The 20,136-nt window shown below is 42.5% G+C and overlaps 1 protein-coding gene across 1 annotated transcript; it reads left to right on the forward strand.

The window, feature by feature from the left end:
* Window positions 1-5,729: 5,729 nt before the first annotated feature.
* fam83hb (family with sequence similarity 83 member Hb) lies at window positions 5,730-18,498 on the forward strand. The gene is made up of 8 exons (XM_084484415.1): window positions 5,730-5,845; window positions 9,950-10,148; window positions 12,094-12,432; window positions 13,802-13,966; window positions 14,129-14,253; window positions 14,410-14,946; window positions 15,090-17,442; window positions 18,074-18,498. Exons 2-8 carry the CDS (start codon window positions 10,026-10,028, stop codon window positions 18,092-18,094), a joined length of 3,663 nt encoding a protein of 1,220 aa, XP_084340541.1. The 5' UTR covers window positions 5,730-5,845; window positions 9,950-10,025; the 3' UTR covers window positions 18,095-18,498.
* The last annotated feature ends 1,638 nt before the right edge of the window (window positions 18,499-20,136 follow it).

The following is a 20,136-nucleotide window of genomic DNA, read 5'->3' on the forward strand; positions in this document are numbered from 1 at the left end:
TCCTCTGGCGTGACAAGCTTCCAACGTTGGCGACGGGCTAGTAATATAACTGAATAGTCAACACTTTGCACTACCTAGCGAGGACGGTCGCCTCGCACTACGCGAACTATACTTGTTAATAATACGACCCCGGATGAATCTTCAGCGCTGATGGCGTGAGTCTTCCGCTCCTCTACACGCCACTCCAGCCGTAACTGTTCCGTAGCTCAGATTAAAACATGTCGCACACGCAATAACTAAGAGCTAAACTGTTATTCAACTGATCTATCATACCGAAATCTCCGTCAGCATGGGACCTCGCCGAGCGCCGCCATCTTCTTCGTTCTTCCTCACCAACTCTCTCAAGTCCCGCTCTCTCCTCTCGTTCGCCAGTGCACCTGCATGCGAGTACCGATTGGCCGAGCCTATGGCGAAGTTCATGGGTGCGATTGGGTGAGGCTATTTTGAGGGAAAGGTTATCGTAGGCCCTACGATAAGTACCAAGTACTAACTAGCCCTACGAAGTCTTAAATTCATGTTTCTAAATTTAAGGCCTCTGTAACTCAATCTGTTACTGTAACTCAATGTCTTAAATTTGTCGATAGACACGTAATCAATATCAATAGAAAATGCGTTCGATAGAAGGTTTCGATCATTTTTTTCCTCGTTGGAAGTTAACGGAGCAAAGAGTCTAGCTCCGCTTTGAACCAAAGGTTGCGAAGCAAGGTTGGTTGTAGTATGAACAAAGGCACGCGTCCTCTGATACCTGTGGAGAGCAACGTATGGAGCGACACGCCAATGGCCAATCATGTAACAGTATTTTTGGCTGCGCCGTCTCGTCTCGCGTGTGTGTTTCATAACATAAACAGCGCGATGTGAGGAACGAAAGATGAGTAGGCCTACCGCAACGGTGAGGAAATTGTAAATAATATATATGAAGATAGTTCTTCTCAGATCTCAGGCGCCGCGGCCAGCATTGGTTCATGACAGTACTGGACATATCTCCATGTCCCATTTCCCCCTTTGATGGCATTATCATTATTCTGTTTATAGCAAGCATAACAACAAAATCGCTAATAGGCGCTAATCGCTAGTTAGCGAACATGCTAACTAGCGATCTTTACAACATGGGTGATGGTTCATGACAGTAAGGACATATTTCCATGTCCCAACAACAATGACATCCATATGTTCCAGGACTCCAGGTTGAAGATAAGCTTTAATCCACCTACCAAGTAATGCAATAGTGATCTCATGATCTCATCTCTTATGTTTACATTTAACACTGCAAATGTTTTTAGAACACTTTTTTGTAGCACATGTTTTTGAGCACTTTATAATTGATAATTGATGTTTTTTGACTTATGTTTATATTTATTTGAGTTTTCCATGGTTGTGTTGACATTCCTTTTCCCTGTCTGCCTACAATCAGGGGATGGTTAAGTTTAAAATAAAACTGTTTACGTTTATATTTTTCTCCTGGTCCTTTAATTATTTTTTTTATCAATAATTATCGATATCGACCGATATGAAACACTTATATCGTGATACAGTTTTCAGCCATATCGCCCAGCCCTATGTTAAACTGCACTTGTACTTACAGCTTTTGAACCAGAGAGCACTGAGTATCACTTTATGTTCAATAAACAGACAAAAAGTCAACTTGAATGAGTGTCATTGAGTGACACACATGCTATGCTTGGGTTGTAATACAGCGGGATCCCCCCCACCATCGCGTGCTTTAGGTCTTAAATTTCATTCAAGGTGGTATTAAAAAGGTCTCAAAAAGTCTTAAATTTGACTTGCTGAAACCTGCAGATACCCTGCTGTTACCTTCTGTTAAATTCCTTATTTCTGGGTCTATTTAAATAAAGGCTAGTCACCTCCCAAATAAAGTTGCAAAAGCACGGCGTGTCTGATTTTGTTGTATTGCTCTTTACTTACCACTGCATTAATTTTGTTATTATACAGGCCAGAGGATAATCCACCAAAAATATATATATTTTAATTTTATTTATGTAGCCTAGTTAAGAGAGAGAACGGTAAATAAACTTGAAGGATTTATACATCGGATAGCTAGTGGTGTTATTGTCATGACAACAGAGCCAGCAATAAAGTCAAGGTAAATCAACTCTTTCTACCAGTCAGACTCATCACAGGTCGCAACACTATATAACCTTTAACGTTCACCCAAAGTAACAGATTAAGTAGCCTTAATCAAGTAAATAAGTTGATGAATATATAAATGAATCATTAAATGCATACATGAATCACAGCGCTCTATAATAATTCCAGTGTTGGCGCCCATTGGCAATTTATTGACAATCAGTTGTGGGAAAGTGGCAGAAATATGACTGTCTAACAGTTATGAATTATGTTCATTATTTAGGCTATTTGTTTATTTATTTAGTTTGGCGCTCCTTAAATTAAATTCACGCTTCAAAACGCACGACTTTTACTTCTAAGGCGAGCTTTACTTTGAAGGCGAGCTGTCTCTGTTTCCGGCTCTCGACTTCCTTGTTCAAATATCATTGTACAACTTGGATAATGGAACAAGCTGACGCTTTGGCGCGCTGAATTGCATTGCACGTCTCGGACAATGAAATTAGGCAATACCCCCTAAACTGGCCTGTTTCATTATACAACATGAACAACTGTAAATGAATTATACTTCGTACACGGACCTTTAAGCCTGGTGTAATGCTGTACATTTCATTTTAAACGTAAAATGAAATTCAAAAAGGGGGCGGTCACTGTTGCGCTAATACGCATACGCTAATATCACTTTGAACATTTGTCGTGATATCGAAAGATAGCATTCTTATACTCAAAGGTATCAAACTGTCGGGAGCTAGCTGTAAAAGACTGTGAGCGCTCTCTCATTCGCTCTTTGTTTGCACACCTGCATGCAATGAGTGATCTGATTATAAGGCCTATGTCACTACCACTGGTCAACACTAGATGGAGGTGTCCCTCATGCATTTAAATGAGTCTATTCTAGCAGTAACCCCAAATGAATATTTAACCACAGAAGAGCATAATATGATCTTTTATATTTTATTTTTAGCTCTAAAACCATTACTGAGGACCGGACATCATAGCCGGCTACGGGTGATCTCTCACTCACTCTAACTCTATCTCTCTCTCTCTCTCACACTCTCTCTCTCTCTCTCACACACACACACACACACACACACACACACACACACACACACACACACACACACACACACACACACACACACACACACACACACACACACACACACACACACACACACACACACACACACACACACACACACACACACACACACACACACACACACACACACACACACACACACACACACACACACACACACACACACACACACACACACACACACACACACACACACACACACACACACACACACACACACACACACACACACACACACACACACACACACACACACACACACACACACACACACACACACACACACGAAATAATAACACCTAGTGTACATTGTGAGTAAGTGCAGTTTGGGAAGAGGATGGAAAGCTTGACGTCGTCACCCAGATTCGTATAGTTCTGCACCCGTTCGGCAAATAGGAACCTCTCAATTTTCGATTTCCAAGGAGCGTCATCAACGGGCGCACAGACCACAACGCCTCTGGTCGCATTTGGATAGGGATACCAACCAATCAGAGTCCAGTGGCCAGTTGGAAAATTACACTTATACCAAAACCTATCGGAAGTACTGCTCACACATTATATATATATATATAAATTTTTTTAAATATATATATATATATATATATTTTTTTAAATATATATATATTTTTTTATTTTCTTTAAATGCTGCTATTTCTTGCAGAAAAAACATTCTGAGGGCAGGACAATGTCTAATTTGGCATACATTTATAGCCTTTTTCCTGGTAAATTCTCTTGAATAACCATGATTCCATGATGTAATCATAGAATCAGTTTGACTTTTCAAGTGACAAATAAGAAGCAGTTGTTAATAGTCATTATGGTTTACTAGATATGAGTTCTAATCAAAAGAGAAAATGTGATATATTGTTATAAGTTATGAGGCAATTAGGCCTATATTATTTAGGAGTGAACATTGTTATGAAACTATTCTTAAAGTGCTTGTTAATTAGTGTGGCTGATGCGCACTAGTAACACACAAATTGTGTGTGTGTGGGGGGGGTTATATATGTATGCATGTACTGTATGTGTGTATGTGCGGTTGTGCTCGGCCACACAGCAGTGTAAAGCTGACCTTCCAGTCCCAGGCTCTGTGGAGTCACCTTATACTCAGGTGTGACATGACACCACGAGCAAAGCATGCCGGGAAAACTCAGGGGGTCGGAAAGATGTGGCCCTGTGACAGGGCGTAAGAGTAACAAAGAGAACTGTACAGAGAACCACCTGGTTGCACTGAGATACCCTATTCCATTATTTTGTTTTGAGAATCCAGGCCAGGATTTATCTTTCTCCTCAACACAGGTCCAAACCTGTGTGTGCAGGCGGCTGCCAGGTGACTCCGAGAGAGAGAGAGAGAGAGAGAGAGAGAGAGAGAGAGAGCAGTGGAGGGGGTTCTGGGTGTGGTCGGACGCCCTGAGCACATTCCTACTAGATGCCGCACCCTCATTTCCAGCGTCTGTACCAACCGGTGTGTGAGGGAAGCACTTGTGCACACACCGGCAAAGCAAGCTTAGCCTACGAAATCTCATGCAAAGTAACTTTAAGACTGTGGAACTGCATCTCAAACTGTGATCTAATGGCCTATATTTATTTCACTTAGGTGTCTCACCACCATGCGCTGTTTAGCCTACGTGTGTGGCTGTCCTGTCCTATCCAAACTTGGGACACGCCCTGACTTTTTCATGGAAGCGTCCATGCGTGTGTACCTGTTGCTCGCTATCACAGGCCATAAAAAGGGTGTGTTCCAACTGATAGACGTTTCAGAACAAAAGCCACCCCTAAACAATCCATGCTTCCACACCCACCCGTATAGACATAATCGCACATTCCTTTTTTTGTCTCATCATGTGTAATCCTATGTTAATCGTACATATGTAATTACTTACACCATGTCATTATGCGAGGTGAATGTAAATCTATCTGTATAACTAAAGCAAGAAAGAAAGACGATCTGGAATAACCTGGAAGTGTCTACCCAAGACCAACGCTGTAACGGCCAACGCCGTTACAGCCGTTACTTGCAGAGGGAGTAGAGCAGTCAAAAATAAACTGCATTTTACCAGGAGCCCATGTGAAGGAGGGAACAAAGTCCTCTCTTGATTGTTGGAAAGAGCAATTCGTTTGCGTGAGTCATCTACTCCAAGTAAAAAAAAAAAAAGATCTACAAACACAATGAGGTGGCGCGGACCCCTTAATAGTTGATGTCGACCTACACAATATGTCAAAGAAGTGTGTGCTTGTCATCGTTTATTATGCGTTCGAAGTATTCTTTCATAAACTAAGCAACTTTTAAAATATGCCACTTGAAGTAAATTTCAAATAATGTTGTGAATTCGGTAATCAGCATAAAGGGGGAGGGGCATCGCCGATGGGAAGCCCTGCCACAGGACTCCTTCATTTTCAGACTGCTGCTGCGGCGCTAAAACGGCAGGTCGGACACCTCGCAGAGAAGTGCACAGAGCCGACCAAAAGTTCACGACGAAGACCAGGGGTCTGGGCTCTTTTTGGGTGGAGTTGTTGGCAACAAAAAGGAATGTATGCGGGGCAAGCCGACTCGTAGCTGGATCTATCTTGGGCAGCACCGGCGAAAGCTGTCGCCTACACAGCCGTGCATAAAAAGGCAAGAGGAGCAGTAAAGGAAGCCTCGAAGTGGGTCTCGGCAGGGTGAGACAATTGAAGAGTATGGGCAAATAAAAGAAAAAAGCTCCTTTAACTAACTTCTAACTTTACGCCAACACATTGTTGTTTACTCATTTGTATTCTAGGCCTATTCTAGTCCAACTTTGTCGATTCTATTCTTTTCTATTTCTATATTCTTGACACCTGAAGTAAATTATTCGTCACGTTGGAGAATTGTTACCGCGTTACTTTCGCGAATAGGCCTATATCCATCTATTTTCAACAACGGCTTGCATACAATGGAAAATTACGTCAACGAGCTATGCCTATATATATTTTTTTTTACCTTTCATAGGCCTAGGAAAGGCCATAGGCAATTTACAAGTTACAACGAGCTATACCTTTTTAATTGATACTATTTTCCCATGTCTATTACTGATGGTTATGACATGTAGCTATATTATCCTACTACTACCCCCAAAATAATAATCACCTCACCCCAACCTAAAATTGGCTCAAAACACACACTATTATTAACGCGTTTTTGAATGCTTGTAGTTACAGCACATAGCTGTCAATTCAAAATAATACAAAATGTCTTCTCTTATAGAACTCGGCTGTCACACACATTCATCTTAATGTGTTTTTCTCTATGCGTTTTACTACACTAATTTGGTGTTACTGACATTCAGGTTATTATATTGAGAGTGGAGAAAGAGGGGGAGGAAGGGGGGTGCTGATTCATACTGTCTCCGGTCTTATCTCAGTGTTTGTGTTTATGTCCCACACCAACAGGCTTCTCCCATCTAAACCAGTTTCACTGTGTTTTCTTTATCACAGTGCTCGTATAAGGAATAATAAACTATTTAACCTGTACTGGTGGAATATGGTTGATAGTTCATTCTGTTTATTTAGCAAGGTGTGTTAAGCTGTGTGTATGTGTGTGTGTGTGTGTGTGTGTGTGTGTGTGTGTGTGTGTGTGTGTGTGTGTGTGTGTGAGAGAGAGAGAGAGAGAAGCACTTATCTTTAGAGAAAGCCGTTGAGAGTTTGAAAGTCTTTTTAGTTTTTCGCTTGGCTATTGTAATGTTGTAATGTTTTACTGTTGTGGATGTAACAAACCCTTTGCTCTTGAGTTGACCTGTTGACAGGACAGTAATTCAAGCAAGGATTAATTTGCATACTCTGAAGAAAATCCTGTCCGAATGCTTTGATTATTACCCTAAAATAAACTAGACTTCGTTTATGCCAACTGATATTGTAAAATGTTTGGTGGTTCAAATTGACTATTTATGTTAAATATAAGTACTCCACCCAGCCCGCCCCCTAGGGAAACACATGGTAATATCTGAAAGAAGAGATCTGAATGAGTGATCTCTATCTCCCAATGAGTCTCAGCATTGTCATCAATTTGAAACCCAGTTGCCACAGCTACAAACAAAGCATATCCGTTGTGTTTGGACACCATACTAGTCAGTCTGGGTCAAGTGAAGGCGGCCTGCTATCAACATGCTTTGTTATCATTTGGCATTTGACTGCTACACAAGGAAGTTTGGAGGAACCGACCCCAAATATCCAGGCTTACTCAGCTAGCCTTTCTATGTTTGATAGTAGAACTCAGTAGCCTCAAGAGTCAAAGGCATTCACACATAATGCCGTAAAAAAAGACAGTGCTTCAGTGGGATAAGATCTCCGTTGTGTTTCACAACCTGTATGATTTGAACTCATGACGAGGGACATTCTTTACACACTACTGGCCCCATGTGAGGACACATCCCTCGCACTGAGCTTGTTTTTTTAACTGCACAGGTACATTATGTCCTGAATCAGCACAAATCTTGCCGTTCCTCAGGCTAATTTTGTATTATGTTAATTTAACGTCTTTAAGAGATCTCTGCTTTCGTTCACTTTGGCAGCACCTATGGTGGAAAAAACGTTAGGCTGTTACACAAGTGTGTTGAAGAGCAAGTGGGTAGATCTGCATTCCCTCTCTGGGGGGACAACCACTGCTGATGGTGATTGAAAACATGTCACTAACTGCACCGCTTGTGATTTTAATGCATGGCGGAAACCGTCGCCATCAACCGAGTTGATATCAATCCTAACACTGAAAATGCAAGGGCTTTCATCAGTGGGCCAAAGGCTCAATCACCGTCGGGTTAGCTCATTCGGGGATAGATAATGATTTAACTTAGATGCCGTTCGGTGGCATCTAAGCCGTTCATTTATTTCAATTCAAATATTTGGAGATCTTTGAGATGGCCACTTTAATATAAGTTTCTTGCTAAAGATTCAAATCTGATGCTCGCCATATTCATCCTTTTAAGAATGTGGTCTGCAGATGGCAGGTTTTGTTCCACCATGGAACTTTCCTCAGAAACCGGCACAGCATACTACATGTAATTATGTGGTCGAAAATGAGTCAGGCACCAGGATGTTAGCCAATATGCTAGCGGATGAATCACCAGGCATGTAGCAAATTAGCCTCAGGCCAGGCTAGGCTAGGCTGTGACTCATACAACAGTGCCTCCCCTTTGACCGTAAGGTTGGACACAAAAGCACGACCCCTCATTTCAGATTTCAGATTTGTATGTGGAATACATGTTGCACACGTCACGCTCAATTCTTAACTTGTTGTGTGTACATGTTAGAATAACACTCGTCACTCGCCCATTCTGGCCACATAACACACCCTTCACCTTTCACTGCTTGTACAAGCATTTTCCTCATTCCTGCAGTAAGATAGATTTTGACAGTGCTAAGTAGCAAAGAGTGAGAGTAACACAAAAAAAACAGTTTGTACTATCACACGCTGCAATGTTCTGAGGAGCATGCATGTACATACATCTTTCATATTACCTATCAGCATGTCATTTAGCATGGGAATTTGTGAAAATACTGAAATGAATCTCATAAATCTGTTATAGATCTTGTGCCACAGACATAGTACATCTGAATAGGCCTATTCAGTTTGGTAACAAGTAGCAACTGAAAACATGAAACGTGCATGACAAGTTTACTCGACGGGAATAAGAGAGAACCTGTCCTGACAGCTATTAACAGCCCCAGCTGTCTCACTACTCTCTTAATGCTCTCCGTGCTCTTTGTCCTTTGTCTTCCCCTCGCCATTGTATGTGTCCTGTCCTGTGAGTTTCCCCCTCCTCAGATATCTATTTGCCGTTTGCCCATGTGCCCGATTCAATTTTCACTAATCATTGGCGCTACTCAAGGTTGACTTTCCGTTCAACTACAATGTTGATGTGTACTGAACAGGGTGTATAATACAACAGTGTGTGTGTAATCTTATAGTACATATAGTAGTATAGTATTAAAGTGATTTACAACTACTCACATAAAGGTTCTCTGCATACAACTTGAATGTACAATATTGCTTAGCAATGCTAGCAGTAATGAGTTGCCCAAATCTATCCATATAAAGAATGTGAAAAAGCAATAGTTGGATATTTTCTACAAAGTGTGTGTCTTACAAGAGTCACCTAAGTGTTGAAAAGTAATAGACATGTATTGGTCCGACATAGTATCTTTGTATTATTGTATACGCATGCAGTGTGTGCACTGTGTAGATCTAGGTGTAACACATGTTATCTCTATACTGACAGATTTTGCCTCTACAACAATGGCTGTTTTGTTTTGTTTTGTTTTGAGGTATGGACAATGTTTTCTTTCAACTTGCTTCCCTCTTGGGAGTCTAAGTCACAGTGTACAATACTGTAGAATGAAAAGTAGGTCATAGGTGGGCAACCCTAAAGAACATCATTAAATCAAACAATAACCTGTTATTGTCTATCTTCTGTTCGGTTGCCATCTCTTTACCGAGGTTCCTCTTGCACTGTACATTGCAGCCCTTGAATAACACAAGTAACAGCTTGCTTATTGATCCCCTCCGGTCACTAACCAAACCGTTGCCTTGTACATTTTATTTCTTATTCAAATGACTTCAGTGAAATGAGTAAGTTTGAACCAACCATCTCATCTTTTATGTTGACTAAGCCATTAAATCCTCTTGCAACCCTTTTGTATATATTTTTATATTCTCCCTCACCATTTCCATATCCTCATTTCCATAGTTTAGTTCCATAGTCAGTCATTACTAGAGAATCCTCATTTGACCTTTTTGTCTTTGCTCTCTAGGTTCAAAACCCTCCCTTCCTTTACCTGACGGCCACCCCTGCACTCTGAACCTTAACCCCCGACCTCTCCTCCAACCATGGCGCACCGATCTCAAAGTTCCTCGGTTGGCGATAACCCGCTCGACCCGAACTACCTTCCCCCACACTACCGTGAGGAGTACCGCCTGGCCATCGACGCGCTGATCGAAGATGACTCCCAGGTAATAATCTGCATCTGGTACTGTTAGCCAAAGAGGTTGAAAACATGGGACATGTGTCTCAGCCTTTAGGTCTGTGCCGTCCGGACCAATCTGCGCTATTAAGGATGCACTGATCCGATATTAGGATCGGATATTGCCCCCGGTATCAACATTTTAGCTGGATCGGGTATCTGTAAAAGCAAACCGATTCGCAAGACCGATCCGTCCCTTTTTAAATAATATTTTAAAACATATTACGCAAAGCGGGCTACGTCAAGCATGCCGCGACGTGCGAGCATTGAGTGGAGTTGCTGTGACAGACAGCATGGAGTGCACAAAGGGGTCTGTGATTTGGAGATATTTCAGCCTCACCACACCAACTAGCTCGACGGCTGTTTGCAATGCGTGTAAAGCGAGCGTTGCCTCGATCGTATGCGGAGTCCAGCCCAAGGAGCTGGCTCTGCTGGCGGAGGAGTCCGCATACGACCGAGAGGTCGTAACAATGGAGCGTTGGAGAAATGATATGGACCCGAAGTGAACTGACAGCTGTCTACTAAAAACATTGCCTTCTCCTCCATGTCGCATTTTATAATAACAGAGAATATCCCCGTCAGTTCGGCCGCGGCGCAATGAATGAATAAAGATCGTAGTTACTACTTTACAACCTTGTTGATGAGCTTAGTTGATGAACATTTAGAAAAACATGTACTTTTAATTCAGCATTGGGTGAAATCGAAGCGTAGTGTGTACTGAATGCATGTTGATGATGATACACTTATTATAGGGGGTAACAACACTGGCTTCCTCCATCTTCTGCGCCAGCTTTTTAAATAAATCGCCGACCTGAAGTGAGTTGACAGCTGTCTGCTGAAAACATCTTTCTCCCGCCGGAGCAGCCCCTCCGCCGCCCGTCCGTACACGGCATTCCCCCAATTCCTTCTCCCCCATGGCCGAGATAAACAACACTACAAGTCTTTGCTTGTTGTGGATGTACCCGAGAGTCGGAGAACCCTATGCGGTCTTTAAGATTCATAATATCAGAGAATATGCCCGTCAGTTTGGCCGCGGTGCAATGAATGAATAAAGATCGTAAAGATGTCGGAAGAAAAAAGCGTTTATTTTGACAGATGTGCCCGAAGTTACTACTTTACAACCTCATTGATGACCCACATTTAGGAAAACATGTACTTTTAATTCAGCCTTGGGTTAAATAGAAGCGTAGCGTCTGTGTGCTTCCACCTTTAATGAATGCATGCCATGCGCGCTCCCGTGGCCGGGACACAATTCTTATAGGGGGTAACTACATTCACCGGCTTCCTCCATCTTCTGCGCCACCTTTCTAAATAAATCGCCATTTCTTGTTTTCCGACGGCGACAACAACACGTATACCGTCTCCTTCTACTTCCGGCTCACGGCCCCCGGAAAAGATTTCGAGCATGCGCAGAACGTGAACTCCGAAACAATGTTGTTGACATGCAGGTAGAGACCAGACTATGAACGACTTATCTAGGTGTTCTTATCCGATTTAGTCCTGTTGAGGTCTTATTTGTTTAGTTACCCGATTATGACTCTGCATGTAAACGTGCTGACTGATATCGGATCGATATCGGGTATCGACCGATACGCAAGGCCCCAGCATCGGTATCGGCATCGGAACTGAAAAAGTCGGATCGGTGCATCCCTATGCGCTATATACACTGGATTGCACAATTCTACCAATTTAACAAACAATGTTATATCTGTTTATTATTGTGGATTTTTGTTACATCATCATGAACAAATTCGTTTTTCGTTGTCCAAAACCTCTTATCCATTCAGTTGTTCATTCAAGTAAATGAAAAAATGAAGAAAAAATCCTATTCTTCTTCATGCTTTTGAGTTTGTCGTCCTTTTCTGTATGTAAACAAGACTCATGATTGTTGATGTTGGACTCACCCACTGGGGACGTGTTTACTGTCTTATCAGGGTTACTACGAGTTCCTCCAGAAGGCCGACGTGGTGCCCTTCCTGGCACAGACCGAGATCGATCACATCAAGTCCACCCTCCAGACTCCCAGCCAGAGCCAGTACGCCAGTGTGCCAGAGCTGACCTACCATGAGGGAGTTTTGGAGGATGATGGATCGTCTGACACCTACTGGCCGGTGCACTCCGACCTGGACGCTCCAGGCCTGGACCTGGGATGGCCCCAGCAGCAGCACAGCTTCATCGGGCCCACAGAGGTCACCACCTTGATCAACCCCTCGGACCCGGAGATGCCCAGCATCAAGGAGCAGGCCAGGAGGCTCATCAAGAACGCACATCATGTAGGTGATGGAATAAGCAGTGGCTTATCACAAACGGGTCCTTCTGGTTCAGGAAAGCCATCTGTCTGGATGTTTAGTCGGGCGTTTAAACACTGTCAGTCCAATTCATGAGTCCATGGCTCATGATGAAGCCACTTAAGAGTTTTTAGATCAAGAGCTATGGCTAAGGAATGGGACAGAAAGTACTAGCATGCCATGCATTGGGTTATACTTTGGCGTTGGTAGACTGGAAGACTAAAGCTTGTTATTGCCACAACACAAATAATTAACGTGCAGCGTACAAATGTCAAATGACATGAGCCGTTATACCGGTTTGTGTTGCTTGGCCTGTCCATTTTCTGTGCAGAAATGTATGCGTCTGGGCTACTGTCATTATGACTTTTATTGTGGTCATGTCTGAACCTGAATGCAGTCAAGCAAGTTGAGGAACGGTTTGTCTTATCTCAAACGCCCAATAGTAAATATTGAGAACATTGCTTTGAACAAATTTAACCTCTTTTTCATGAAGAAGGGAGTACAGCCCACTTCATTCTTGGGGCTTTGCTCCGTTTGAACAAGATGATTCTTTGGGTTACGAAACATATGAACTACAATTTGCCTGCTGCATGCTTTGGGCTTCAGTCTACAAAGGTAGAGGGAAGGTAGAGGCTCACAAGTCCATCATATAAAAATATGAAATTATTACACAATAGTTATAAATAGATAACAAATACAATATAAAATTGACCTAATAAATCCCTTAAATTGTATTTTGAATTTGTTCAAGTAGTTTTAAGCCTTGTTGGCTTCATACTGTCTTGGAGCCAACATTTTATTTATGAAGTTATGTCATTAGATTCACGTCAATTGAATACACCATGTCCATAACATTCAACCTGGTTGGCTTGTATAAAATGGGTTTTACATCAAGGAAATTGTGCTGTGGTTTATGAATTGTGGATGTTTACCTAAAATGCCAAGCCCTACCTAAGGTGTGTTTGATTAGGTTGCGATCAAGTGCGGAGGAGAATACTTCATAAAAAAGGGTTGGGCCCAATTCAAACATATGTGCTGAATGTGCGTGCCTTATTCAAATCATTAAAACACTCAAGCTTCCATAACAAATGTTAATATTTATACAGAGCCAATGTTTCTGCAATTGAAGACATGTTATATACGTTTATATATCACAGTAAATAAAAACATACTCAACCATAGATCTTTCTTTCTTCTCATAACGTGCACTGAACTTCTCAGTTTTGAGAAGTTTGTGTTAATGCAAATTCAAAGTAAAATAATGTAATAGATGAAACCTCCCTCTAAAAATGTAACCATGCTCATGTTGTTGAATGTCAGCAGCGCCTCTGATCTCTCCCTGATTTTGCCCCAGGTTATCGCCGTGGTGATGGACATCTTTACGGATGTAGACATTTTCTCTGACCTCTTGGACGCCGCAGCCCGCCACGTCCCTGTCTACATCCTATTGGACGAGCAGAACACCCATCACTTTATTGCCATGGTGAACAACTGCAGGGTTAACTTGGACTTGATTCAAGTGAGTTGAAATTGCATATACTACTGAGTGAATGTCATAGGGTCAGTTTTCTTCCTGCTCCCTTTAAGCTACCTAGTCATTTATGAACCTGTTGTACAGCTGCTCCCAGTGCTTTGCTACTTGATAACATGGTGCCCTTGTGTTTAATCGTGGTTGCTGCAGATGATGCGTGTGAGGACGGTGGCTGGAATAACATACTACTGCCGAACAGGCAAATCTTTCAAGGGACAGGTTAAAGACCGCTTCCTACTTGCGGACTGCAGAGCTGTCATCAGTGGAAACTATAGGTAAGCGGGCTTACAAAGAAGGAAAAAAACGAAACTAAATGGGAAGCATAATAATGCAGTACTCCCAGGTTAAAAACCTTATTTTCCTGTTAGCTCTGTGATGATTACATTAGTCAACATTAACAACCTCCTCCTTCCTATCTCCATGTCTTCCAGCTTCATGTGGTCCTATGAGAAGATACACCGCTGCATCGCCCACCTCTTCCTCGGGGAGCTGGTCGCCAGCTTTGATGAAGAGTTTCGTATTCTCTTTGCTCAGTCAGAGCCTCTGATTATCGACCAGTCAATTGTGCCACATGGCAGCTCAGATTTTCAAAGCGGTCCGTTTGGTGTGAAGCGATCCCAGTCATTGCGAAGCAACAGGGGTTTTCATCGACAGAACGAGCTTCCCTCTGCTTTCCCCTATGGAGACTCTGATCGGAATCCTCTTTCGTTCCGAAGGAACGACCCCTTTCGACACTCGATGGAACCTACGGCCGGCATAACAATTGGAAAGTATGCACAGCAGCAGTTTCATCTTCAGCAGTCGTACTTAGAGCAGGGAAGGTCCATAGTCTCCAGACAGATGGAGGTGTGCTCTACCGGATTCAAGAGACACAGCTACGCGGAAGGAACCCAGGAGAGCTACTCGTCGTCAAAGCAGTACATGAAGCACAGAGTCATGAATAATCTGGAAGAGACTGATTTTCAGAGGTTTGTTGATTTATTGATATGACATATTGCCCATTGTCCGTTTGAATTATATAACTTCGCTATCACTTTTCAAGCAAATTTGAATTCTGATTCGCCGATGATACTATGATAATATATTATTTACTCACTTTTTTCTTTTACAGGGAGCAGACCCAACAACGGTCTTTCTACCACGAGGGGCCGGGCCCTGGATCTGGCCATGGACATTATGACAGACTCCAAAGGCATGCTTCGAATCTCGCCATAGATCACCATTCAGAATCAAGCTACACGTCCGAACTGGAACCGCCTGCCGTAGGAGGCTACAGTCGAGATTACCTCTCGTCCGATGATCTGAAAGGACCTGAAGGGCTCCATGGACATCATGAAGCAGGCAGATATGCAGGAGGTTCGTCACAGAAGAGGAACACCTTGGGCCAACCCTTTGCATGCCAGAACTCTCCCACGCAGCCCCACCCTCCAGAGAAACAACAATTCCTGAAGCAGTCTGAACAGGAGCGGGATCAAGACCCGAGCGCCAGACAGGGCATGAGGAGTTGGAGAATCAACTCCTTCCTCAACACTTACGAGGACGGCGGAGAAGAAGGCCTACCTCAGCCACTAGGCCCGGATGCATTTGATGACGCTCCATCAGCTCAACAGGTAGCGGACCCTGAAGGTTCTACAAATCGCTATGGGATAAAAGAAATGCCCTCTAAACCTAGACCAGATGTTCTGAGACCACGCTTTGGGAAACCCGTTTTACCTGACAACAGCGCTAAAGACTCTGGCCCAACAATTACCAGGGATCCACTGCCCAGCACTACCTTTAATCAATACATGATGGAGAAAGAAAGAGAGAAGGACAGTGACGTGGAGCGGGACAGAATCGGAACAAGGGAGGGAACAGGAGATGTGGAGATGAAGGAGGGCGCCGAGGTCAATCTTTCCAAGCATGAGTCGTTCCGCTCACGTGTCAACCCGATGCTCATGAGAAGCTCTCGGTTACGCTCCTCCCTTATCTTTACATCCTCGAAGGTGGAGAAGCACAGCGGAGGCCTGGGTCTTAAGCCCGCCACAGAAGAAGACGAGGATTTAGACCATCTCCGCACCACCTCTATAGTAGCTCAGATGCTTGAGACGCGGAAGCCCTTGAACCGGGAGCCTTTTGAATGGAGGAAGAAGACCGAGGAGAAAGACCAGGAGGAGTTGAAGCAGAAACAGCCGGACAAAGAGAAGGGTGGGACCAGCTTTAAAGACCTCAAAGATAAATTCCAGAATGCAAGTCAAGAAATTAAGACTTCACCAGCTGAAGTGCCCTCCAATGTCACTGCAGGTTCTAAAACTCAACAAGAATCATCATTGAATATGAACGATCCAGCTAGTCGGCTACAGTATTTTAAAGATCTGGCTGCCAAGAGAAAAGCCTCAAGGATGGGGACAGAATCAGCACTCAAAGCCACTGAGCCAGTTGAAAAGAAGCCAGACCTTTTGGATAAAACTCATCATAGCACAGCCACTCACGACATCCCATCTGTTTCTGTAAACCCACCGCAACCTGAACCCAAGAAGTTAGACATCTCATCAAGGCTAGCGGAGCTCACGCGCAGACCATCTATCAGTGGAAACAAGCCACCCGTGGTGTCTCCCAAGTCTCCAGTAAACCAACTGAAGGCCGCAGAGCCAGATTCCACTCGGAAGGTGGGGAATGCGTCAGAAGTTCCGAAGAAAGACCCTTTCAAGTCTCTGAAGCCCTTTCCCTCTCCAAACATCTTCCGAAAGGACCCGTTGAAGATCAAAACAGTAAACCCTCGTCGGGTTTCTAGTGGTGAGGAGTTGTTGACAGCAGATGCAACCGATGCAGAGAAGAGTGAACTGAAGAAGAGCCGCTCTCACAGCTCTTCATCTATGATGCGTTCTGACTCAAGGGACGTACTCAATAAGCATTCTGGCTCTAATACTTCCATCAACACAATAGGGAGCGACGGCAAGAGTGAGGGGAAGCCTCTGGATTTCCTCAAGAAGCAGACGCAGAGGTTAAAGGGCTTCCTTGGGCCTAAGGATAAGGACAAGAAATCTGGTGCTATGGCGGATGAAAAGACCATGAGAACTGTGAAGGAAATCACTGAAGACTCCAGCAAAATGTCCAGCACATCTTCTCACACGGGATCAAGCAACACTGACCAACCCAACGTTAATCACAAAGTATCAGCGGGCACCTCTGGACCATCGCGGTACCAGTCCTCTGGTGGCTCGGTGTTGTTCAGCAGCAACCTGCGAGATGACACCAAGGTCATTCTGGGGCAGATCTCCGCCAACAGTCAGAAGAACCGCCAGGACCAGGATAAAGCAGGCGGTGCCAAGGAGGGCGACCCTGGAGAAAAGGGATTGGAGAGACATAGTTCACTGAGGAACACTCTCTTTTCGCGACCCCAAACCAACCCACAGGAACGAGAGGGCCTGCTGAAGAGGATGGAGAGCATGAGGAAGGAGAAAAAGGTGTACAGTCGCTTTGAGGTACGTGTACCACCTAATGAGAAATGAGGAGTGGTGATAGACATTGGGGAATTCAAAGAAAAGGGGAGTCACAAACTTATCTAACAAGTAACAAACAAAACGAAAGATGTTAAGGTTGATTGGTTTACAAAACAAGATAAAAAAAGGTAAACAAGTGGCCGTGTAGGTTATCGTATTTAAAAAATACAATCCAGATATTTTCCTAGTTTGGCGTAGTATTATCAGATTGTATTATATTGTATATTGTAAGATAAAATATTAATTTGCTAACATATCAATCCATGACAGTGAATAGTTTATTATTATATTATAGCATAACTTGCCAAAAGAAAAATGAAAAAATTACATGATTGATCGTAGTGTTTGGGGATCTTTTCCTCATTTCAAAAATACGTACACGATAACACTATGGATGTGTGGGCAGATGCCTTTAAATAATTAATATTTAAATTGGGGGTTTAGTTTCCGATTATGTTGAATTGTGAATAATTAACATTTGTGTCAACATTGAACATCTCTACAGAGGCTCTAACGTTTACCGTAGAACCTTGACCACCAGGCGTATTAGCGGGAGGGGATGGTTGATCCTGTCGTATTCACTGTTTCTCTGTTTCTGCTGTTCTGTTGACAGATGGGGAACAACCTTGGATAACTAAAGGTGACTGTGACACTTTTGGTCTGGAAAATCTATGCAAATGACCAAAAAGACACTTTTCGTCTCGTGCCAACAACCCTATATATGTACCTCAACAGCTGCACATTTGAGCATTACTGGATTTTCTTACAAAGCAATAAACGTAGTTTCGAGTGTGCAGTTGTGGCAAGCATTGGCACCACATTTTTTTAACCATATATGGTGAAAGAATGGAAGGAGAGTGAACCTGACTCTGATACTGACTGCTTTTGGCAACATTTCACCAAGCAATAAAAAGCCAATGTTTTTAGAGAGACGTAAGTCTCTGTGGGTATAAACATGCAAGTGAGAGGTGAGGAGAAAATACTTTTGTATCAAACAATTTTCATGAACTTAATATGCAACCGGGTCGAACAAGCCTGTGCAGAACAGCACATTCCTAGTTCCGGTACGCCTGTGTCTAAAACTGAATATTGACTGGGTAAAAAAAATAAATGTTAATGCAGAAAGTATGCCTCTGGGGTGGAGACATATTTATAACATTTCTTTGAGCAAGTCTCAAAATTCAGAGCAGAAATAACATCAGTATATATATCAAACACTTTCATTGTTGAGTTCGGTATCCGCAGCACTTATTTCTGTAGAAAGTTAGTAGTTAGTTTACGTTTGGTTAAAAAATAGAGACTTGAATGTGCCTTTACAAAGGGTGGGGCCTCTCAGGACTGACTTTTTAAATCAATTATTCAGGGAAAGGCCTCCTGGAGCACATCAAAAGAGAAGAGAATGTGGGTTACTATCACTGGTCCTGACCTTCAATACAATACTGCCCTGATCCACTCCACTTAAATCAGATCGGATTGTACAAAAATCTTTCTTGGACTATGCCAGATCAGTCATCCATTAAGTGGATAGGCACATACTGCTGGACGAAGGCCAAGCTGATGTAACTCGCATATCTTCTCAGACCTACGCCCTGAGCAGGTCTACTAACCTGTTTGTGTCTCCATTGGGCCAATGACGTGGCCTTGAGGTTCATCACAAGCAGTGAACACTAGTCTTAATGTGTACTATATTGAGATATCGAGGGTCCAACAGAGTTCTTCAGCACTATGAGGATATTGGAATATGTTTTCTTCAAGGAATATTATTGTAAATATTAACATGAATAAGGGCTTGGTGATGCTATTTATACAGTAACTGGTAATGAGTAGGTTAAATATTTTGTAAGTGTCTTATAGTATCTAATACCAATTACTTTAAGTACATTATCATAGAAATAATGATTCATGTTGACAACAAATCGACTTGCTGGATAGATTTCTTTTTTTTAAACCTTGAACTATAATATATTTTAGAATATTATGCTGCAACAAACTGTCTTACATTAAATGTGCTCAAAAATACTTTGTTTTTTTGCTGTAATCAGTTAAGTATTGATGACCTCCATAACCTTGCTGATGCCAAAAAATGTATTATTAGTACTAGTCCCTATCTCGTTCCTTTCATAGTATCATAATCAGATTGTGGATGGTTGTTCTCATATCTGTTGTTCAACATATCTCAAAAGATCTCAAGATCTCATAAGATTGTGTTTAAAAAGTTTATTCCTCTGAGGTGCATTAGTGTCTCAGATCTGTATGAACATAAGAGGGATTTCAATTTGGCCTCAGTGACAGCTGGAGGCAGCCCCAATCTTATAATTCCATTGGAGTCAGGAAGTAAATAAATTTCCAAAACTAGACGTTTTGGAAATCTCAAACTGTTTTACCTACAGAAAACTATTTACAGTTGGCTTTATTGATATACACTATTGCATTAACAACATGGAATAAAGGTGGATTCCTTTTGGACTGTTGTAAGAACCGTTACATTTCTTAATAGACCGCCATCTAGTGTACTTTATCAGTAACACATCATTTGGAATTGGGCTGTGACATAAAAGAATTAATTGGTACCCAATTCTACTAATTAGATTTTCTGCTACGAAACGTACACTGTAATAGAAACCATTCACAACTAGTACCCTTCAACAAGGTTTGATTGAGGTCACTCAGTAGTTC

Source organism: Micromesistius poutassou, assembly GCF_964030765.1.
Source record: "Micromesistius poutassou genome assembly, chromosome: 20".
In the NCBI taxonomy this organism is placed as follows: Eukaryota; Metazoa; Chordata; class Actinopteri; order Gadiformes; family Gadidae; genus Micromesistius; species Micromesistius poutassou.